Genomic DNA, 25,838 nt, shown 5'->3' with positions numbered 1-25,838 from the left:
AATTTGGTCCGTTTTGTCTGTGCCAGCTCTTTGTAAATCCCTTTACCCTACCCCCTTCCCCATTTTCCTTATTTATCAAATTCCATTTTTCTGTTGCCATTTGGTCTGCTGTAACCAGGTTAAAGAGGCTGTGTGAATGGATGTTGTTGATGCACTCCAAACAATCTATCTGTGACAGATGAAAAACATCCTGCGGAAGCTGGGAACTTTAGTCCTGGAGCCACTGCTGGTTCCTGTTCATCGTTGATTGCACAGAGCCACATATCTGCTTAGAAGTGACCTGGGTGCCTGCTGTCATGTACCATGATAGCAGGTCTGTCAGCACTCTCAGCAGCAGGAATCGGGTTTGGCTGTTGCTAGTGGCAGTGCTGCCAGCTCAAGAGACATGACAGTTATTATCTAATCCACAGAGCTCAGCCAGGGATTGAAGGTAACACAGCTAATTGTAATTGAGGGGGCTCATTTGCACTTGCACCATAGTTCTGATGGTGGAGTGATGAAAGGTTGATGAATTATGTATCTGGGTGCATTAATGAACACTGCCTGCTAAACATTCTTGTTTATCATCCTCAGTAACTGGAGATGATAACTGTAATGTGGCAAATGTAACGTGTTTGTTTTCACTCAGCACTCTGACAACTGAAGATCTGCCCGAGTTCCTGCGACACGGCAGCAGCTGAAGTCCAATGTGCTACTCGAATTATTAACCAGATCTTGCAGACGCCAGCTGTTAGCCGGGAAAAGCTTGTGCAGGCTTAGTGAAAACCTGTAGCCCCATTTGTATATTCACCAATATGTGTTTCCCTTAACAAAAGACCGTTTTGTCGATTCCCTCTGTCCCTCTATTCTCCTGCAACATGCTGATCAATCTCTTGCGTTCGAAGTACAAAGGTGGTATCGACAAAAAATATTTATGATAATCATACCTCATTCAATCTACAGTGATATTCATTGTACACTGCCCTTCCTGTGATACTGAGCACAGCAGATACTGTACACTGCCCTTCCTGTGATACTGTGCACAGCAGATACTGTACACTGCCCTTCCTGTGATACTGAGCACAGCAGATACTGTACACTGCCCTTCCTGTGATACTGAGCACAGCAGATACTGTACACTGACCTTCCTCTGATACTGTGTACAGCAGATACTGTACACTGACCTTCCTGTGATACTGTGCACAGCAGATACTGTACACTGACCTTCCTGTGATACTGTGCACAGCAGATACTGTACACTGACCTTCCTGTGATACTGTGCACAGCAGATACTGTACACTGCCCTTCCTGTGATACTGTGCACAGCAGATACTGTACACTGCCCTTCCTGTGATACTGTACACAGCAGATACTGTACACTGACCTTCCTGTGATACTGTGCACAGCAGATACTGGACACTGCCCTTCCTGTGATACTGTGCACAGCAGATACTGTACACTGCCCTTCCTGTGATACTGTGCACAGCAGATACTGTACACTGACCTTCCTGTGATACTGTGCACAGCAGATACTGTACACTGCCCTTCCTGTGATACTGTGCACAGCAGATACTGTACACTGACCTTCCTGTGATCCTGTGCACAGCAGATACTGTACACTGATCTTCCTGTGATACTGAGCACAGCAGATACTGTACACTGACCTTCCTGTGATACTGTGCACAGCAGATACTGTACACTGACCTTCCTGTGATACTGTGCACAGCAGATACTGTACACTGACCTTCCTGTGATACTGTGCACAGCAGATACTGTACACTGACCTTCCTGTGATACTGTGCACAGCAGATACTGTACACTGCCCTTCCTGTGATACTGTGCACAGCAGATACTGTGCACTGACCTTCCTGTGATACTGTGCACAGCAGATACTGTACACTGACCTTCCTGTGATACTGAGCACAGCAGATACTGTACACTGCCCTTCCTGTGATACTGTGCACAGCAGATACTGTACACTGACCTTCCTGTGATACTGTGCACAGCAGATACTGTACACTGACCTTCCAGTGATACTGTGCACAGCAGATACAGTACACTGACCTTCCTGTGATACTGAGCACAGCAGATACTGTACACTGCCCTTCGTGTGATACTGTGCACAGCAGATACTGTACACTGCCCTTCCTGTGATACTGAGCACAGCAGATACTGTACACTGACCTTCCTGTGATACTGTGTACAGCAGATACTGTACACTGACCTTCCTGTGATACTGTGCACAGCTGATACTGTACACTGACCTTCCTGTGATACTGTGTACAGCAGATACTGTACACTGACCTTCCTGTGATACTGTGTACAGCAGATACTGTACACTGACCTTCCTGTGATACTGTGTACAGCAGATACTGTACACTGACCTTCCTGTGATACCGTGCACAGCAGATACTGTACACTGACCTTCCTGTGATACCGTGCACAGCAGATACTGTACACTGACCTTCCTGTGATACCGTGCACAGCAGATACTGTACACTGACCTTCCTGTGATACTGTGCACAGCAGATACTGTACACTGACCTTCCTGTGATACTGTGCACAGCAGATACTGTACACTGAACTTCCTGTGATCCTGTGCACAGCAGATACTGTCCACTGACCTTCCTGTGATACTGTGCACAGCAGATACTGTACACTGACCTTCCTGTGATACTGAGCACAGCAGATACTGTACACTGACCTTCCTGTGATACTGTGTACAGCAGATACTGTACACTGACCTTCCTGTGATACTGTGCACAGCAGATACTGTACACTGACCTTCCTGTGATACTGTGCACAGCAGATACTGTACACTGACCTTCCTGTGATACTGAGCACAGCAGATACTGTACACTGACCTTCCTGTGATACTGTGTACAGCAGATACTGTACACTGACCTTCCTGTGATACTGTGTACAGCATATACTGTACACTGACCTTCCTGTGATACTGTGTACAGCAGATACTGTACACTGAACTTCCTGTGATCCTGTGCACAGCAGATACTGTACACTGACCTTCCTGTGATACTGTGTACAGCAGATACTGTACATTGACCTTCCTGTGATACTGTGTACAGCAGATACTGTACACTGCTCTTCCTGTGATACTGTGCACAGCAGATACTGTACACTGACCTTCCTGTGATACTGTGTACAGCAGATACTGTACACTGACCTTCCTGTGATCCTGTGCACAGCAGATACTGTACACTGACCTTCCTGTGATACTGTGTACAGCAGATACTGTACACTGACCTTCCTGTAATACTGTGTACAGCAGATACTGTACACTGACCTTCCTGTGATCCTGTGCACAGCAGATACTGTACACTGACCTTCCTGTGATACTGTGTACAGCAGATACTGTACACTGCCCTTCCTGTGACACTGTGCACAGCAGATACTGTACACTGCCCTTCCTGTGATACTGTGCACAGCAGATACTGTACACTGACCTTCCTGTGATACCGTGCACAGCAGATACTGTACACTGACCTTCCTGTGATACCGTGCACAGCAGATACTGTACACTGACCTTCCTGTGATACTGTGCACAGCAGATACTGTACACTGACCTTCCTGTGATACTGTGCACAGCAGATACTGTACACTGAACTTCCTGTGATCCTGTGCACAGCAGATACTGTACACTGACCTTCCTGTGATACTGTGCACAGCAGGTACTGTACACTGACCTTCCTGTGATACTGAGCACAGCAGATACTGTACACTGACCTTCCTGTGATACTGTGCACAGCAGATACTGTACACTGAACTTCCTGTGATCCTGTGCACAGCAGATACTGTACACTGACCTTCCTGTGATACTGTGCACAGCAGGTACTGTACACTGACCTTCCTGTGATACTGAGCACAGCAGATACTGTACACTGACTTCCTGTGATACTGTGCACAGCAAATACTGTACACTGACCTTCCTGTGATACTGAGCACAGCAGATACTGTACACTGACCTTCCTGTGATACTGTGTACAGCAGATACTGTACACTGACCTTCCTGTGATCCTGTGCACAGCAGATACTGTACACTGACCTTCCTGTGATACTGTGTACAGCAGATACTGTACACTGACCTTCCTGTGATACTGTGTACAGCAGATACTGTACACTGACCTTCCTGTGATCCTGTGCACAGCAGATACTGTACACTGACCTTCCTGTGATACTGTGTACAGCAGATACTTACACTGCCCTTCCTGTGATATTGTGCACAGCAGATACTGTACACTGACCTTCCTGTGATACTGTGCACAGCAGATACTGTACACTGCCCTTCCTGTGATACTGTGCACAGCAGATACTGTACACTGCCCTTCCTGTGATACTGTGCACAGCAGATACTGTACACTGACCTTCCTGTGATACCGTGCACAGCAGATACTGTACACTGACCTTCCTGTGATACCGTGCACAGCAGATACTGTACACTGAACTTCCTGTGATACCGTGCAGAGCAGATACTGTACACTGACCTTCCTGTGATACTGTGCACAGCAGATACTGTACACTGACCTTCCTGTGATACTGTGCACAGCAGATACTGTACACTGAACTTCCTGTGATCCTGTGCACAGCAGATACTGTCCACTGACCTTCCTGTGATACTGTGCACAGCAGGTACTGTACACTGACCTTCCTGTGATACTGAGCACAGCAGATACTGTACACTAACCTTCCTGTGATACTGTGCACAGCAGATACTGTACACTGACCATCCTGTGATACTGAGCACAGCAGATACTGTACACTGACCTTCCTGTGATACTGTGTACAGCAGATACTGTACACTGACCTTCCTGTGATCCTGTGCACAGCAGATACTGTACACTGACCTTCCTGTGATCCTGTGCACAGCAGATACTGTACACTGACCTTCCTGTGATACTGTGTACAGCAGATACTGTACACTGACCTTCCTGTGATACTGTGTACAGCAGATACTGTACACTGACCTTCCTGTGATCCTGTGCACAGCAGATACTGTACACTGACCTTCCTGTGATACTGTGTACAGCAGATACTGTACACTGCCCTTCCTGTGATACTGTGCACAGCAGATACTGTACACTGACCTTCCTGTGATCCTGTGCACAGCAGATACTGTACACTGCCCTTCCTGTGATACTGTGCACAGCAGATACTGTACACTGACCTTCCTGTGATACTGTGCACAGCAGATACTGTACACTGACCTTCCTGTGATACTGAGCACAGCAGATACTGTACACTAACCTTCCTGTGATACTGTGTACAGCAGATACTGTACACTGACCTTCCTGTGATACTGTGCACAGCAGATACTGTACACTGACCTTCCTGTGATCCTGTGCACAGCAGATACTGTACACTGCCCTTCCTGTGATACTGTGCACAGCAGACACTGTACACTGGCCTTCCTGTGATACTGAGCACAGCAGATACTGTACACTGCCCTTCCTGTGATACTGTACACAGCAGATACTGTACACTGAACTTCCTGTGATACTGTGTACAGCAGATACTGTACACTGACCTTCCTGTGATACTGTGTACAGCAGATACTGTACACTGACCTTCCTGTGATACTGTGTACAGCAGATACTGTACACTGACCTTCCTGTGATACTGTGCACAGCAGATACTGTACACTGACCTTCCTGTGATACTGTGTACAGCAGATACTGTACACTGACCTTCCTGTGATCCTGAGCACAGCAGATACTGTACACTGACCTTCCTGTGATACTGTGTACAGCAGATACTGTACACTGACCTTCCTGTGATACTGAGCACAGCAGATACTGTACACTGACCTTCCTGTGATACTGAGCACAGCAGATACTGTACACTGACCTTCCTGTGATACTGTGTACAGCAGATACTGTACACTGACCTTCCTGTGATCCTGAGCACAGCAGATACTGTACACTGACCTTCCTGTGATACTGTGTAAAGCAGATACTGTACACTGACCTTCCTGTGATACTTTGTACAGCAGATACTGTACACTGACCTTCCTGTGATACTGTGCACAGCAGATACTGTACACTGACCTTCCTGTGATCCTGTGCACAGCAGATACTGTACACTGACCTTCCTGTGATACTGTGCTCAGCAGATACTGTACACTAACCTTCCTGTGATACTGTGCACAGCAGATACTGTACACTGACCTTCCTGTGATACTGAGCACAGCAGATACTGTACACTGACCTTCCTGTGATACTGTGTACAGCAGATACTGTACACTGACCTTCCTGTGATCCTGAGCACAGCAGATACTGTACACTGACCTTCCTGTGATACTGTGTACAGCAGATACTGTACACTGACCTTCCTGTGATACTGTGCACAGCAGATACTGTACATTGACCTTCCTGTGATCCTGTGCACAGCAGATACTGTACACTAACCTTCCTGTGATACTGTGTACAGCAGATACTATACACTGACCTTCCTGTGATACTGAGCACAGCAGATACTGTACACTGGCCTTCCTGTGATACTGTGCACAGCAGATACTGTACACTGCCCTTCCTGTGATACTGTGTACAACAGATACTGTACACTGACCTTCCTGTGATACTGTGCACAGCAGATACTGTACACTGACCTTCCTGTGATACTGTGCACAGCAGATACTGTACACTGACCTTCCTGTGATACTGTGCACAGCAGATACTGTACACTGCCCTTCCTGTGATACTGTGTACAGCAGATACTGTACACTAACCTTCCTGTGATACTGTGTACAGCAGATACTGTACACTGACCTTCCTGTGACACTGTGCACAGCAGATACTGTACACTAACCTTCCTGTGATACTGTGTACAGCAGATACTATACACTGACCTTCCTGTGATACTGTGTACAGCAGATACTGTACACTGCCCTTCCTGTGATACTGTGTACAGCAGATACTGTACACTGACCTTCCTGTGATACTGTGCACAGCAGATACAGTACACTGACCTTCCTGTTATATTGTGTACAGCAGATACTGTACACTGCCCTTCCTGTGATACTGTGCACAGCAGATACTGTACACTGACCTTCCTGTGATACTGTGCACAGCAGATACTGTACACTGCCCTTCCTGTGATACTGTGCACAGCAGATACTGTACACTGACCTTCCTGTGATCCTGTGCACAGCAGATACTGTACACTGCCCTTCCTGTGATACTGTGCACAGCAGATACTGTACACTGACCTTCCTGTGATACTGTGCACAGCAGATACTGTACACTGACCTTCCTGTGATACTGAGCACAGCAGATACTGTACACTAACCTTCCTGTGATACTGTGTACAGCAGATACTGTACACTGACCTTCCTGTGATACTGTGCACAGCAGATACTGTACACTGACCTTCCTGTGATCCTGTGCACAGCAGATACTGTACACTGCCCTTCCTGTGATACTGTGCACAGCAGACACTGTACGCTGGCCTTCCTGTGATACTGAGCACAGCAGATACTGTACACTGCCCTTCCTGTGATACTGTACACAGCAGATACTGTACACTGACCTTCCTGTGATACTGTGTACAGCAGATACTGTACACTGACCTTCCTGTGATACTGTGTACAGCAGATACTGTACACTGACCTTCCTGTGATACTGTGTACAGCAGATACTGTACACTGACATTCCTGTGATACTGTGCACAGCAGATACTGTACACTGACCTTCCTGTGATACTGTGTACAGCAGGTACTGTACACTGACCTTCCTGTGATCCTGAGCACAGCAGATACTGTACACTGACCTTCCTGTGATACTGTGTACAGCAGATACTGTACACTGACCTTCCTGTGATACTGAGCACAGCAGATACTGTACACTGACCTTCCTGTGATACTGAGCACAGCAGATACTGTACACTGACCTTCCTGTGATACTGTGTACAGCAGATACTGTACACTGACCTTCCTGTGATCCTGAGCACAGCAGATACTGTACACTGACCTTCCTGTGATACTGTGTACAGCAGATACTGTACACTGACCTTCCTGTGATACTTTGTACAGCAGATACTGTACACTGACCTTCCTGTGATACTGTGCACAGCAGATACTGTACACTGACCTTCCTGTGATCCTGTGCACAGCAGATACTGTACACTAACCTTCCTGTGATACTGTGTACAGCAGATACTATACACTGACCTTCCTGTGATACTGTGGACAGCAGATACTGTACAGTGCCCTTCCTGTGATACTGTGTACAGCAGATACTGTACACTGACCTTCCTGTGATCCTGTGCACAGCAGATACTGTACACTGCCCTTCCTGTGATACTGTACACAGCAGACACTGTACACTGGCCTTCCTGTGATACTGAGCACAGCAGATACTGTACACTGCCCTTCCTGTGATACTGTACACAGCAGATACTGTACACTGACCTTCCTGTGATACTGTGTACAGCAGATACTGTACACTGACCTTCCTGTGATACTGTGTACAGCAGATACTGTACACTGACCTTCCTGTGATACTGTGCACAGCAGATACTGTACACTGACCTTCCTGTGATCCTGTGCACAGCAGATACTGTACACTGCCCTTCCTGTGATACTGTGCACAGCAGACACTGTACACTGGCCTTCCTGTGATACTGAGCACAGCAGATACTGTACACTGCCCTTCCTGTGATACTGTACACAGCAGATACTGTACACTAACCTTCCTGTGATACTGTGTACAGCAGATACTATACACTGACCTTCCTGTGATACTGTGTACAGCAGATACTGTACACTGCCCTTCCTGTGATACTGTGTACAGCAGATACTGTACACTGACCTTCCTGTGATACTGTGCACAGCAGATACAGTACACTGACCTTCCTGTTATATTGTGTACAGCAGATACTGTACACTGCCCTTCCTGTGATACTGTGCACAGCAGGTACTGTACACTGACCTTCCTGTGATACTGTGCACAGCAGATACTGTACACTGCCCTTCCTGTGATACTGTGCACAGCAGATACTGTACACTGACCTTCCTGTGATCCTGTGCACAGCAGATACTGTACACTGCCCTTCCTGTGATACTGTGCACAGCAGATACTGTACACTGACCTTCCTGTGATACTGTGCACAGCAGATACTGTACACTGACCTTCCTGTGATACTGAGCACAGCAGATACTGTACACTAACCTTCCTGTGATACTGTGTACAGCAGATACTGTACACTGACCTTCCTGTGATACTGTGCACAGCAGATACTGTACACTGACCTTCCTGTGATCCTGTGCACAGCAGATACTGTACACTGCCCTTCCTGTGATACTGTGCACAGCAGACACTGTACACTGGCCTTCCTGTGATACTGAGCACAGCAGATACTGTACACTGCCCTTCCTGTGATACTGTACACAGCAGATACTGTACACTGGCCTTCCTGTGATACTGTGTACAGCAGATACTGTACACTGACCTTCCTGTGATACTGTGTACAGCAGATACTGTACACTGACCTTCCTGTGATACTGTGTACAGCAGATACTGTACACTGACATTCCTGTGATACTGTGCACAGCAGATACTGTACACTGACCTTCCTGTGATACTGTGTACAGCAGGTACTGTACACTGACCTTCCTGTGATCCTGAGCACAGCAGATACTGTACACTGACCTTCCTGTGATACTGTGTACAGCAGATACTGTACACTGACCTTCCTGTGATACTGAGCACAGCAGATACTGTACACTGACCTTCCTGTGATACTGAGCACAGCAGATACTGTACACTGACCTTCCTGTGATACTGTGTACAGCAGATACTGTACACTGACCTTCCTGTGATCCTGAGCACAGCAGATACTGTACACTGACCTTCCTGTGATACTGTGTACAGCAGATACTGTACACTGACCTTCCTGTGATACTTTGTACAGCAGATACTGTACACTGACCTTCCTGTGATACTGTGCACAGCAGATACTGTACACTGACCTTCCTGTGATCCTGTGCACAGCAGATACTGTACACTAACCTTCCTGTGATACTGTGTACAGCAGATACTATACACTGACCTTCCTGTGATACTGTGTACAGCAGATACTGTACAGTGCCCTTCCTGTGATACTGTGTACAGCAGATACTGTACACTGACCTTCCTGTGATACTGTGCACAGCAGATACTGTACACTGACCTTCCTGTGATACTGTGCTCAGCAGATACTGTACACTAACCTTCCTGTGATACTGTGCACAGCAGATACTGTACACTGACCTTCCTGTGATACTGAGCACAGCAGATACGGTACACTGACCTTCCTGTGATACTGTGTACAGCAGATACTGTACACTGACCTTCCTGTGATCCTGAGCACAGCAGATACTGTACACTGACCTTCCTGTGATACTGTGTACAGCAGATACTGTACACTGACCTTCCTGTGATACTGTGCACAGCAGATACTGTACACTGACCTTCCTGTGATCCTGTGCACAGCAGATACTGTACACTAACCTTCCTGTGATACTGTGTACAGCAGATACTATACACTGACCTTCCTGTGATACTGAGCACAGCAGATACTGTACACTGGCCTTCCTGTGATACTGTGCACAGCAGATACTGTACACTGCCCTTCCTGTGATACTGTGTACAACAGATACTGTACACTGACCTTCCTGTGATACTGTGCACAGCAGATACTGTACACTGACCTTCCTGTGATACTGTGCACAGCAGATACTGTACACTGACCTTCCTGTGATACTGTGCACAGCAGATACTGTACACTGCCCTTCCTGTGATACTGTGTACAGCAGATACTGTACACTAACCTTCCTGTGATACTGTGTACAGCAGATACTGTACACTGACCTTCCTGTGACACTGTGCACAGCAGATACTGTACACTAACCTTCCTGTGATACTGTGTACAGCAGATACTATACACTGACCTTCCTGTGATACTGTGTACAGCAGATACTGTACACTCCCCTTCCTGTGATACTGTGTACAGCAGATACTGTACACTGACCTTCCTGTGATACTGTGCACAGCAGATACAGTACACTGACCTTCCTGTTATATTGTGTACAGCAGATACTGTACACTGCCCTTCCTGTGATACTGTGCACAGCAGATACTGTACACTGACCTTCCTGTGATACTGTGCACAGCAGATACTGTACACTGACCTTCCTGTGATACTGTGCACAGCAGATACTGTACACTGACCTTCCTGTGATCCTGTGTACAGCAGATACTGTACACTGACCTTCCTGTGATACTGTGCACAGCAGATACTGTACACTGACCTTCCTGTGATACTGTGCACAGCAGATACTGTGCACTGACCTTCCTGTGATACTGTGTACAGCAGATACTGTACACTGACCTTCCTGTGATACTGTGCACAGCAGATACTGTACACTGACCTTCCTGTGATACTGTGCACAGCAGATACTGTACACTGACCTTCCTGTGATACTGTGCACAGCAGATACTGTACACTGCCCTTCCTGTGATACTGAGCACAGCAGATACTGTACACTGACCTTCCTGTGATACTGTGCACAGCAGATACTGTACACTGACCTTCCTGTGATACTGTGTACAGCAGATACTGTACACTGACCTTCCTGTGATACTGTGTACAGCAGATACTGTACACTGACCTTCCTGTGATACTGAGCACAGCAGATACTGTACACTGACCTTCCTGTGATACTGAGCACAGCAGATACTGTACACTGACCTTCCTGTGATACTGTGTACAGCAGATACTGTACACTGACCTTCCTGTGATCCTGAGCACAGCAGATACTGTACACTGACCTTCCTGTGATACTGTGTACAGCAGATACTGTACACTGACCTTCCTGTGATACTTTGTACAGCAGATACTGTACACTGACCTTCCTGTGATACTGTGCACAGCAGATACTGTACACTGACCTTCCTGTGATCCTGTGCACAGCAGATACTGTACACTAACCTTCCTGTGATACTGTGTACAGCAGATACTATACACTGACCTTCCTGTGATACTGTGTACAGCAGATACTGTACAGTGCCCTTCCTGTGATACTGTGTACAGCAGATACTGTACACTGACCTTCCTGTGATACTGTGCACAGCAGATACTGTACACTGACCTTCCTGTGATACTGTGCTCAGCAGATACTGTACACTAACCTTCCTGTGATACTGTGCACAGCAGATACTGTACACTGACCTTCCTGTGATACTGAGCACAGCAGATACGGTACACTGACCTTCCTGTGATACTGTGTACAGCAGATACTGTACACTGACCTTCCTGTGATCCTGAGCACAGCAGATACTGTACACTGACCTTCCTGTGATACTGTGTACAGCAGATACTGTACACTGACCTTCCTGTGATACTGTGCACAGCAGATACTGTACACTGACCTTCCTGTGATCCTGTGCACAGCAGATACTGTACACTAACCTTCCTGTGATACTGTGTACAGCAGATACTATACACTGACCTTCCTGTGATACTGAGCACAGCAGATACTGTACACTGGCCTTCCTGTGATACTGTGCACAGCAGATACTGTACACTGCCCTTCCTGTGATACTGTGTACAACAGATACTGTACACTGACCTTCCTGTGATACTGTGCACAGCAGATACTGTACACTGACCTTCCTGTGATACTGTGCACAGCAGATACTGTACACTGACCTTCCTGTGATACTGTGCACAGCAGATACTGTACACTGCCCTTCCTGTGATACTGTGTACAGCAGATACTGTACACTGACCTTCCTGTGATACTGTGCACAGCAGATACTGTACACTGACCTTCCTGTGACACTGTGCACAGCAGATACTGTACACTGACCTTCCTGTGATACTGTGTACAGCAGATACTGTACACTGACCTTCCTGTGATACTGTGCACAGCAGATACTGTACACTGACCTTCCAGTGATACTGTGCACAGCAGATACTGTGCACTGACCGTCCCGTGATACTGTGTACAGCAGATACTGTACACTGACCTTCCTGTGATACTGAGCACAGCAGATACTGTACACTGACCTTCTTGTGATACTGAGCACAGCAGATACTGTACACTGACCTTCCTGTGATACTGTGCACAGCAGATACTGTGCACTGACCTTCCTGTGATACTGTGTACAGCAGATACTGTACACTGACCTTCCTGTGATACTGTGTACAGCAGATACTGTACACTGACCTTCCTGTGATCCTGTGCACAGCAGATACTGTACACTGACCTACCTGTGATACTGTGCACAGCAGATACTGTGCACTGACCTTCCTGTGATACTGTGTACAGCAGATACTGTACACTGAATGTCCTGTGATACTGCCTGAGCAGCGACCATCGGTTGACCTTCCTGTAATACTGTACTCAGCAGATACTGTAGATTTACTGTTTATAAGACTGTATCCAGTCGATATTGTACACAGACCATTTGGTTGCACTGTATCCAGCAGATACTCTATACTAACCGTCCTGTGAGAAGGTAACAAGCCTCTACGTACAGCCACCATCTCTACTCATCCGACACTGAATACAAAACTTTGTGTTAGATGATGCCGAGCAGATTTTATACATTTCTGTTCCTGTGAAACTGTACTCAATAGCTATAGTACAGTGACCTTCCTGTGGCTCTATCCCCAAGCGGAACCACTGCCTTTCTGCCATAGGTGGAAGCCACAGTATTGAAAAGATTAGTTAGGATGGTACTGAGGTAATTATGCATATTAATGTTTCCTGTCTATGTTGTGAAATTCATCTAATTGTCACTTGCAGGGCTGCAATTGCAGCAACAACACAGCTTTAATACTTAGATTATCTTTTTTTCTAACACCGTGTTTAAAAATACTTTCTCTGCAGACAACCCAAGATGCCCATGAACCAGATTGATGAATCACACATTCTGATCCACGCACTAAAGGATGCGAATCTCCCCAAGTTCCTGGCTGAAGATGTCCCCTTGTTTCTGAGCATTCTGGATGATCTCTTTCCTGGACTGGTTACACCGAGAAAAGAAAACCACCTATTGCAGGTGATGTGATGACAGTAATCCTTCCAATCTTCACATGTCGCTTATCTCAAACCAGCTGAAAACTTCCCTGAAAATTCCACTTCAAATTTATTTAGAATGCAGCAGTTACCTGGCACCAGCTCTCTCCTAACATCAGTTATTCTGATTCTAGTGTCACCAGTGACCCTCCCGGCCATTATCCATGTATTAGGATTGTTATTGTCAGTGAACTCTGTACAACAGTGAACATCACCATCAAGATCAAGGCAGCACGGTGGCACAGTAGTTAGAACTGCTGCCTCACAGCGCCAAGGATCCGAGTTCAATTCCACACTCGGGTGACTGTCTGTGCGGAGTTTGCACTTGCTCCCCGTGTCTGCGTGGGTTTTCTCCGGGTGCTCCGGTTTCCTCCCACAGTTCAAAGATGTGTGGGTTAGGTGGATTGGCCATGTTAAATTGCCCCTGAGAGTGCAAAAGGTTAAGTGGGGTTGCTGGGTTACTGGAATAGGGTGGAGGCGTGGGCTTAAGTACGGTGCTCCTTCCAAGGGCTGGTGCAGATTCAATGGGCCCAATGGCCTCCTGCTCTGTAGGGATTCTATGATTCTGCCCTCATCTCAGACTCCCAGCAGGATCACTGTCTTGTGTTCAGAGGTGATGACCCTGCCATCCCTTCCCCTTCACTTCCTACACACTCCCTGCTTTCCTCTCCAAATTGTAAAACCAATCACAGAATAACAGACAAACCCACACAGTTATATACCCCTATGTCTGTGTGGGTTTCCTCCGGGTGCTTCCTCCCACAAGTCCCGAAAGATGTGCTGTTAGGCGAATTGGACATTCTGAATTCTCCCTCTGTGACCCGAACAGGAGCCGGAATGTGGCGACTAGGAGCTTTTCACAGTAACTTCATTGCAGTGTTAATGTGAGTCTACTTGTGACAATAAAGCTTATCATTATCATCTTCACCAGCTCTCCAAATGAGAAGTTCACCTCTTGCCATTCCCCACCTTTAACTCCGATAACAGTCAAATTCCCTTTTAAACGCCTCAATTCCACCACTCTTAGTGCATTCCAGACCTTAACCACTTGATGTGTGAAAAACTATTCCTAATGTCACCTTTGGTTCTTTTACTAACTACATTAAATCTACTCAGCCCCTCATGATTTTTGGACATCTCTCTTTCTAAAAATTCTTTCCTGGGATGTGTGCATCGCTGAATGGGCCAGCATGTATTGCCCTTGTCAGGGCATTTTTAAGAATCAACCACATTGCTGTGGATCTCGAGTCAAATTTAACCATTTTTCAAAATTAATTTATGGGATGTGGGCATCACTAGTTAGGCCAGCATTTATTACCAATCTCCTATTGCCCTTCAGAAGTTGGTGGTGAGTTGCCTTATTGAACCACTGGAGTCCCTGAGGTGAAGATATACCCACTGTGCTCTGAGGGAGAAAGTTCCAGGATGTTGCCTCAGCAACAGTGAAGGAACGGTGATATATTTCCAAGTCAGGGTGGTGAGTGACTTGGGGGGGTGCCTCCAGCTGGTGTGGTTCATGGAATCATAGAATTCACAGTGCAGAAGGAGGCCATTCGGCCCATCGAGTCTGCACCGGCCCTTGGAAAGAGCACCCTACCCAAGCCCACACCTCCACCCTATCCCCATAACCCAGTAACCCCACCCAACACTAAGGGCAATTTTGGACACTAAGGACAATTTATAATGGCCAATCCACCTAACCTGCACATCTTTGGACTGTGGGAGGAAACCGGAGCACCCGGAGAAAACCCACACAGACACGGGGAGAACGTGCAGACTCCGCACAGACAGTGACCCAAGCCGGGAATCGAACAAGATGACGCTAGTTGCGCTGGAGAATGCCCATCTTATTGATGGGCTGGGGCCAGAGGGTACCAAGGGGGTGGCCAGGGCAGGCCCCCATATGACCCATGGTGTTATGTTCACAGTGGGCAGTCAGCAGCGTGCACAGCTGCATGGCCGCCTTGCATGTTGCGGAAATGGTGGTCCATGCCCATCCACCCCAACCCCACAGCCAAGCACCTGGAAAGCCCCCCCCGCCCCCCCCCCACCCGCTACCCCTCCCCAAGCCCTGGCAGAAGTCGCCCAGGCCAGTGCACAACTGTCAGGACATTATAGTGATGTTGGACACTTTCCGTACCCTCTCGTTCTCCCTCAGCAACCACGTCGCCTGTTTCCTGATTGTCAATACCACATGTGAACCTCGCAATCGGTTATTGCCCCTGGCGGAGGCAGAGCATCGCGGGGCCCGGAAATTGCCGGGTGAGGCCAATTAATGATGTGCCAACAGCATTTACTGTACAATTTGTATGCCCATGCAATCATGCAGCATGGAAAGCTGTCGCGGAACCGGAGCCTGGCATCCTGTCGAGCGCCTGGTGCCGGCATCGATTCTCCCCCGATCACATTTCCCAATTCTGAGTCACTGGATGGAGAACCCAGCCTATGTCCTCCCGCTGGAGGAAAATTGCACCCATTCTCCAATCCCGTGGGAGCGCAAATCAGGAAGCAAGTCACGATGTATAGGGGCCTGTTGGGTCACGATTGGCTACACCGGCTGCTGTTGGATTGGCAACATATCCTCCAAGTGGGTTCTGGGGGTTTGTGTGCGGTACTGAGCAGTTTCCCTGAGGTTTTCCACCCTGGCTTGGGTACAATTAAAGGGGCTGTGACCAAGATCCCAGGGGATCAGGAGGCCCAGCCCCAATATTTTCCTGTCCTCCCGGTTCCCTACACTTGGTGGAAAAGGTTGAGAACAAACCTTTTGTTTGGGCATTATTAGGCATGTGCGCTGATGTGTTAGGCAGGTAGGTTCGATGTGGACTGCACTCGATGCAGGGAAGCTAGAAACAGACGTCTAACACTGGAGAAGATCCAACACTGTTTTATTCAACGATAGAACTGATATACATATTCAGCTGTGGGTCGACACTATACTGAACTGACTTGAGACCTTGTAGTAGCCTGACCAGACTTACTAGCTACCGCATGGTGTTTGCACTTGCTAGCTCATGGACTCTGACTGTCTCAGTGGCGGGGTCCAGAGAGCGGGAAACCTAGTGCCCTCTGGCTTTATAGTGGTGGTGTCCTGTCTGGTGATTGGCTGCACTGTGCTGTGTGCTTACTGGTCATCCTGTGTGTCAATCACTGCCTGTCTGCATCTCATTATATACATGAGTGGATATTCTGACATGCGTTTCGCCGCTATGGAGGTGCTGGTGGTCCCCGTCATAAGGCCGGATAAGACAGTCTACATCTGCGGAGGTTAGAAATTGCCTGTGAACACAGCTTCATGATTAGATCACTATCCTTTACCCTGCATCGAGGATCTTTATACTACATTGGCCGGTGTCAGTACATTGATGAAACTGAACATGAGCAATGCTTATCTGAAGATGGAGCTCCATGAATCCTCACTGAAGTACGTTACGATCAATACACACAAGGAACTCTACAGGTGCACCGGCTCCCGTTTGGAGTATCGGTATCTGCAGTTTTCCAGCGCATCATGGAGAACATCCTGCGCAGAATGCCGCATGTTCCAGATTAATTAGACAACATGCTAGTCATAGGGACCACGGACCAGGGACATTTACAGAATCTTGAGACAGTGTTGCAGCATTTTTAAGAGTATTGTGTCTGCCTGCGCTGCGCGAAGTGTGTGTTTCTTGTGAGAGAAACCGTATATTTGGGGTATCGGGTGGACCGAAATGGCCTGCACCCAGTCACCGTGAAAGTGAAAGCCGTCAAACAGGCCCCCAACCAGCAGCACACCATGGAGCTTTGCTCTTTTCTCGCATTGGTCAATTATTAAGGCAGGTTCATTCCGAATTTAGCAACCGTCCTGCACCCCCCCTTCACTTGCTCCTCAAGAAGCACCAGTATTGGGAGTGGAACAAGGCCCAGGATGAAGGTGAAAGGGCGGATGTCCTCTTCCAAGTTGTTGACGCATTGCAATCCTTTGAAACCATTATTAGTAACATACGATGCATCGCTATATGAGTTTGGGGCAGTACTGTCTCACCGGATGAACGATGGCCATGATCTTCCGATCGCTTTTGCCTCATGGACACTGGCTGCGGCTGAGCGAAAGTACAAACATCAAAAAAAGGTCTGGCACCCGTATTTGGTGTAAAGCGGTTTCATAAGTACATCTATGGCTGCAATTACTCCATCACCATTAATCACAAGCAGTTGCTGGGCCTCTTCCATAAAGCTAAGGCAATCTCACCAATTGCTTCTACAAGGATTCAGCGCTGGGTCTTGTTATTGGCTGCTTATGAATAATCTTTTGAGCACCACCCAGGGACTCAGATAGGAACATAGGAAAAGAAGAATTGGGAGCACAATTGTATCGCTCCCCTCTCTATTCCTCTCCACCTACACTCCAAATCCATCTGCTCACTTCCTCTCCCCTCCCTTCCCTTCCTCTGTACTCACCACCCCTTCACTCCCCTACATTTTTCTCACCTCTCCTCTTTCGATTGCATTCTCCTTATCATAACTTATGAAGAAAGATTGAATAGGTTGGGCCTATACCCATTAGAGATTAGAGGAATGAGAGATGATCTTATTGAAACATATAAAATCCTGAGGGGACTTGATAGGATACGTACAGAGGATGTTTGGGGGAGACTGGAACCCGAGGGCACAGTTAAAAATAAGTGTCCTCCCTTTTAAGCAGAGATGAGGAGAAATGTTTTCTCTCAGAGGGTTATCAGAATTCTCTTCCCCAGAAAGCAATGGAGGATGTAATATTGAATATATTAAAGGCAGAGTTTGATAGATTTTTGATAGACAAGGGAGTCAAGGATTATGGAGGACAGATAACAAAGTGGAGTTGAAGCCAGGATCCTACCTAATGGCGGAGCTGTTCAAAAGGTCAGATGGCCTGCTTCTATTCCTCAGTCCTATGTTCTCATGTTCCCGTTTACTCCCCCAACTGCCTTCCACCGTCTCCAATGCAGTCCGTGGTCCATTGGCACTGAGGCCAAGAACATCACTTCCCTGTATGAGCTCTGTTAACTTAACACAGCTACACCCATAGAGCTGAGAGTCACCACTTCTGATAGTCAGTACTACAATTCACCCAGTGGACAACAGTTTAAACAACTTTTCACTTGTCCTGCCATGGCTGCCATTCCATAACATGCTGAGCTGAGACAATTGGCTAGGCCGGTATTTATTGCACATCCCTTAAATAGGGCCTGGTCAGCTGCCTTCTTGAACCACTGCAGACCATGTGGTAAATATATAGTAGATTGCCAGTGCTGCGATCCAGTTGATGTTATAGCTGAATGGGAAGATCCTGAAATGGAATCTTGGCTCAAAAGACCATCAGCGGAATTCTCCGTCGGTGGGATCCTCTAGTCTGCCGGCAAAGCACCCACGTCCATGGATATCCCGCCACAATGGGAAACTCCATTGGCCGGCTGCGGGAACAGAAAATCCCGCTGCCAGTGGAAGAGCGCCGCGCGGGAAAACGCAGCTGGCAGCACAGAGAATCCGGTCCCATAAATGTTACTTTCTAAATCTATAATGTGGAGGAACAGATTCATAGGATCACTAATTAGTTTAATAACAAGGAAAAAAATGTATTAAACATGAAAAGTTTGATTATTATTCAATGCTCCTTTACTCCCTCCTTATCTCAACAATTAGACACAGGTTTTAGGATTAACACGGATTACAAAGTACGTCTTAATCTACAATAGTCTCATTAACACAAAGTCCCTTTTAAGCACACAAGATGATTGTGGGCAAATACACACTCCACTCTGAACCGCAGGTTAATGTTTGTGAATGTCTCCTCAGTAGGCTTCAATGAAGTTACTGTGAAAAGCCCCTAGTCGCCAAAGTCCGGCGCCTGTTGGGAAGGAATGAACCCGCGCTGCTGCCTTGTTCTGCATTAAAAGCCAGCTATTTTGCCCGCTGTGCTAAGCCCCTAAGAGTTTCCAAACTCCCAAAAAAGCTCTTAAAATCTTCTCTCATAATTGAGCTATTCCTTGCATTTTGAAATCCAGTCCAGATTATACTTTTACGACAATTCAGCTAAGGATTTGACGCCACCACTTTTTAGGAATTCCTTCCCTCGACTGCTTTTGCATAAACTCTGAGATCCAGCTATCGATTTCCGTAGTGATATCAACTCATGTTCCACATGAGCTTTCACACATCTGAAAATCATTTCAGTTACGTTTAGAACCCAACAGGAGTCCCATGGATCTGCAAACCCAGAGTCCCTGTGGCCTCACCTGAGAACGATTTGCCCAGATAATGGTACAGGGCGACCCCCTTTTCCTCAGATTGCTGGGACATAAATTCCCTGGCCCGGTGTGGGTTGGGCCCAGGAGACCCTTCTGGGAGGATGAGGTGTAAATAGTAAGGAGAATAAATCAAAACCTTTCTACAGTCAATGCTTCTAATTGGTTGCTTGCCTGAGACTTTACAGATATCTTTCTAGCCTCTCAGCCTCCTTCTCAGCTCTGTCTGTCTTTACTGAACAGTGCTCTGTTCTAGTATTTTAACCTCAGACTTTTACGAAATTTCTCTTGTTTCCTTTACTATTCTACAGAACCATGCACTTGTTTTCTTAACCATTATTCCATGGCATGGCTTTTCTTCTAGCAAAGCTGAGAGATGTTCCCTCCTCTCTAGCCTTTGAGGCTAACTGCTAATAGCGGAGCTGTGAGAGCTGCCTTCAAATCATAGATTCCGACAATACAGAAGGCCATTCGGCCCATCCGGTCAGCACCTATTCTCCAAAAGAGCACCAAAAGGTTCACTACCCCGCCCTATCCCTGAAACCCCATACAACCTGCACATCTTTGGAGACTAAGGGAAATTTAGCATGGCCTATCCACATAACCTGCACATCAGCATCTGGAGGAACCCCACGCAAACACAGGGAGAATGTACAAACTCTACACAGATAAAGCTGGAATTGAACCCATGTCCCTGGCACTGTATAGTCTTCAACTACAATCAAATTAACTAAACTAAAACTTAATAGCTTCTCTATCTTCCAGGACCCCAGTCATCATGCAACCACTGCTGTTTTATTTATGCTTCACGCCATAGCCCCCTCTAAGCACAATCGAAACACAGTTGGAACTTAACCAACACCCACACAGTCAAACACTTTTGCCCAACTTGAACCTTACTGTAGGTTTTATCCTTCCAGGCACAGAAAACATTAAATCAAACCCACTTAAAACGATACCTTATTTATAATATTTGCCAATGCAAATAGAAATCCCTGAAAACTACTTTATTTTCCTAACACCAGGGCTTGACAGGAAATGTCCCATTTTGCTGCCAAAGCCATTTCGGAATCAGAGATGTGATTGACAGCCTGGGAAATAAAATAAAGGCTGTCGCTGAAGTGCTGCTACCACACATTTACAGAGCCAGCAGATTACAGTATAAATAGGATTTCAGATTTAGAAAATGGAAGTAGAAACTCACTTGTCACATTCAGCATCTTGTTAACATGGAAACTGCAGTTATTGCACAAGAGAAGGTAAAGAGGAGATTCACCAGGATGTTGTCTGGGCTGGATCATTTCAGCTGTCCAGAGACACTGGATAGACTGGGCCTGTTTTCCCTGGAACAGGGAAGGCTGACGGGGTTCTGATTGAAATGTATAAGATTATGAGGGACAGAGATAGGGCGGACAGGAAGGCACTTTTCCCCTGAGTGGAGGGGTCAGTAGCTAGGGGGCAGAGATTTAAGTTACAGGCAGGAGATTTAGAGGAGCTGTGAGGAAAATCATTGTCACCCAGAGGGCGGTTAGAGTCTGGAACTCACTGCCTGAAAGGGTGGTAGAGGTGGGTAGCCTCACAAGTTTTAAGACGGATTTAATGAGCACTTGAAATGCCATAGCATATATATAAAGCCACAGGCCAAGTGCTGGAAGATGGGATTAGAACAGTTAGGTGCTTGATGGCCAGCATTGAAGCAATGGGCTGAAGGGTTTCAATTTGTGCTGTAAAACTGAATAACTCTTTTGGCTACTTTCCAACACGCAGACCTCATCCACTGATCCCAATATATTATTATTCAATCCAGATAAATCACCAGGATTCTCCATGACGTTGTCCCAGCTAGCGACACTCACATAGAACATAGAACATACTGTGCAGAAGGAGGCCATTCGGCCCATCGAGTCTGCACCGACCCACTTAAGCCCTCACTTCCACCCTATCCCTGTAACCCAATAACCCCTCCTAACCTCTGTGGACACGAAGGGCAATTTATCATGGCCAATCCATCACGGCCAATCCACCTAACCTGCACATCTTTGGACTGTGTGAGGAAATGGGAGCACCCGGAGGAAACCCACAGACACGGGGAGAACGTGCAGACTTCGCACAGGCAGCGACCCAACGGGGAATCAAACCTGGGACCCTGGAGCTGTGAAGCCACAATGTTAACCACTGTGCTACCACGCAGCCCCTTCCTGGAAATAAATTTTTAAAATTCTGAACGATTGATCAATGCACAAATTCTCAGTGTTACCAACATTCAAAATCACTCCCCAGTCTGAACAACATTCAGAAACATTCCCCAGTCTGAACAACATCCTAAACTATTCCCCAGTCTGAACAACATCCTAAACCATTCCCCAGGCTTACCAACATTCAAAATCACTCCCCAGTCTGAACAACATCCTAAACCATTCCCCAGTCTGAACAACACCCTAAACCATTCCCCAGTCTGAACAACATCCTAAACCATTCCCCAGGCTTACCCACATTCAAAATCACTCCCCAGTCTGAACAACATCCTAAACCATTCCCCAGTCTGAACAACATCCTAAACCATTCCCCAGGCTTACCAACATTTAAAATCACTCCCCAGTCTGAACAACATCCTAAACCATTCCCCAGTCTGAACAACATCCTAAACCATTCCCCAGGCTTACCAACATTTAAAATCACTCCCCAGTCTGAACAACATCCTAAACCATTCCCCAGTCTGAACAACATCCTAAACAATTCCCCAGGCTTACCAACATTCAAAATCACTCCCCAGTCTGAACAACACCCTAAACCATTCCCCAGGCTTACCAACATTCAGAAACATTCCCCAGTCTGAACAACATCCTAAACCATTCCCAAGGCTTACCAACATTCAAAATCACTCCCCTGTCTGAACAACATCCTAAACCATTCCCCAGGCGTACCAACATTCAAAATCACTCCCCAGTCTGAACAACATTCAGAAACATTCCCCAGTCTGAACAACATCCTAAACCATTCCCCAGGCTTACCAACATTCAAAATCACTCCCCAGTCTGAACAACATCCTAAACTATTCCCCAGTCTGAACAACATTCAGAAACATTCCCCAGTCTGAACAACATCCTAAACCATTCCCCAGGCTTACCAACATTCAAAATCACTCCCCAGTCTGAAAAACACCCTAAACCATTCCCCAGGCGTACCCGCATTCAGAAACATTCCCCAGTCTGAACAACATCCTAAACCATTCCCCAGGCTTAACAACATTCAGAAACATTCCCCAGTCTGAACAACATCCTAAACCATTCCCCAGGCTTAACAACATTCAGAAACATTCCCCAGTCTGAACAACATCCTAAACCATCCCCCAGGCTTACCAACATTCAAAATCACTCCCCAGTCTGAACAACATCCTAAACCATTCCCCAGGCTTACCAACATTCAAAATCACTCCCCAGTCTGAAAAACACCCTAAACCATTCCCCAGGCGTACCCGCATTCAGAAACATTCCCCAGTCTGAACAACATCCTAAACCATTCCCCAGGCTTAACAACATTCAGAAACATTCCCCAGTCTGAACAACATCCTAAACCATTCCCCAGGCTTAACAACATTCAGAAACATTCCCCAGTCTGAACAACATCCTAAACCATTCCCCAGGCTTACCAACATTCAGAAACATTCCCCAGTCTGAACAACACCCTAAACCATTCCCCAGGCTTACCAACATTCAAAATCACTCCCCAGTCTGAACAACATCCTAAACCATTCCCCAGGCTTACCAACATTCAAAATCACTCCCCAGTCTGAACAACATCCTAAACCATTCCCCAGTCTGAACAACATTCAGAAACATTCCCCAGTCTGAACAACATCCTAAACCATTCCCCAGGCTTACCAACATTCAAAATCACTCCCCAGTCTGAACAACATCCTAAACCATTCCCCAGGCTTACCAACATTCAGAAACATTCCCCAGTCTGAACAACACCCTAAACCATTCCCCAGGCTTACCAACATTCAAAATCACTCCCCAGCCTGAACAACATCCTAAACCATTCCCCAGTCTGAACAACATCCTAAACCATTCCCCAGTCTGAACAACATTCAGAAACATTCCCCAGTCTGAACAACATCCTAAACCATTCCCCAGGCTTACCAACATTCAGAAACATTCCCCAGTCTGAACAACTTCCTAAACCATTCCCCAGTCTGAACAACATCCTAAACCATTCCCCAGTCTGAACAACATTCAGAAACATTCCCCAGTCTGAACAACATCCTAAACCATTCCCCAGTCTGAACAACATCCTAAACCATTCCCCAGGCTTACCAACATTCAGAAACATTCCCCAGTCTGAACAACATCCTAAACCATTCCCCAGGCTTACCAACATTCAAAATCACTCCCCAGTCTGAACAACATCCTAAACCATTCCCCAGGCGTCCCCACATTCAGAAACATTCCCCAGTCTGAACAACATCCTAAACCATTCCCCAGGCTTACCAACATTCAAAATAACTCCCCTGTCTGAACAACACCCTAAACCATTCCCCAGGCTTACCAACATTCAAAATCACTCCCCAGTCTGAACAACATCCTAAACCATTCCCCAGGCTTACCAACATTCAAAATCACTCCCCAGTCTGAACAACATCCTAAACCATTCCCTAGGCTTACCAACATTCAAAATCACTCCCCAGTCTGAACAACATCCTAAACCATTCCCCAGGCTTACCAACATTCAGAAACATTCCCCAGTCTGAACAACATCCTAAACCATTCCCCAGTCTGAACAACACCCTAAACCATTCCCCAGGCTTACCAACATTCAAAATCACTCCCCAGTCTGAACAACATCCTAAACCATTCCCCAGGCTTACCAACATTCAAAATCACTCCCCAGTCTGAACAACATCCTAAACCATTCCCTAGGCTTACCAACATTCAAAATCACTCCCCAGTCTGAACAACATCCTAAACCATTCCCCAGGCTTACCAACATTCAGAAACATTCCCCAGTCTGAACAACATCCTAAACCATTCCCCAGGCTTACCAACATTCAAAATCACTCCCCAGTCTGAACAACATCCTAAACCATTCCCTAGGCTTACCAACATTCAAAATCACTCCCCAGTCTGAACAACATCCTAAACCATTCCCCAGGCTTACCAACATTCAGAAACATTCCCCAGTCTGAACAACACCCTAAACCATTCCCCAGGCTTACCAACATTCAGAAACATTCCCCAGTCTGAACAACACCCTAAACCATTCCCCAGGCTTACCAACATTCAAAATCACTCCCCAGTCTGAACAACATCCGAAACCATTCCCCAGGCTTACCAACATTCAAAATCACTGCCCAGTCTGAACAACATCCGAAACCATTCCCCAGGCTTACCAACATTCAGAAACATTCCCCAGTCTGAACAACATCCTAAACCATTCCCCAGGCTTACCAACATTCAAAATCACTCCCCAGTCTGAACAACACCCTAAACCATTCCCCAGGCTTACCAACATTCAAAATC

The 25,838-nt window shown here is 46.7% G+C and overlaps 1 protein-coding gene across 1 annotated transcript in view; it reads left to right on the top strand.

Moving 5' to 3' along the window:
• The window catches only part of LOC140411509 (dynein axonemal heavy chain 6-like), a 1,703,852-nt gene that overhangs the window by 787,328 nt on the left and 890,686 nt on the right, over nucleotides 1-25,838 (top strand). Inside the window, exon 36 of the mRNA XM_072500595.1 lies at nucleotides 13,868-14,039. Coding sequence (XP_072356696.1) covers nucleotides 13,868-14,039 — 172 coding nt within the window. The remainder of the gene's footprint in view (nucleotides 1-13,867; nucleotides 14,040-25,838) is intronic.

This window comes from Scyliorhinus torazame, chromosome 4 (genome assembly GCF_047496885.1).
Source record: "Scyliorhinus torazame isolate Kashiwa2021f chromosome 4, sScyTor2.1, whole genome shotgun sequence".
NCBI classification, from domain to species: domain Eukaryota; kingdom Metazoa; phylum Chordata; class Chondrichthyes; order Carcharhiniformes; family Scyliorhinidae; genus Scyliorhinus; species Scyliorhinus torazame.
The sequence above is the reverse complement of the archived record's forward strand: the minus strand, read 5'-3'. Positions and strand labels throughout refer to the sequence as shown.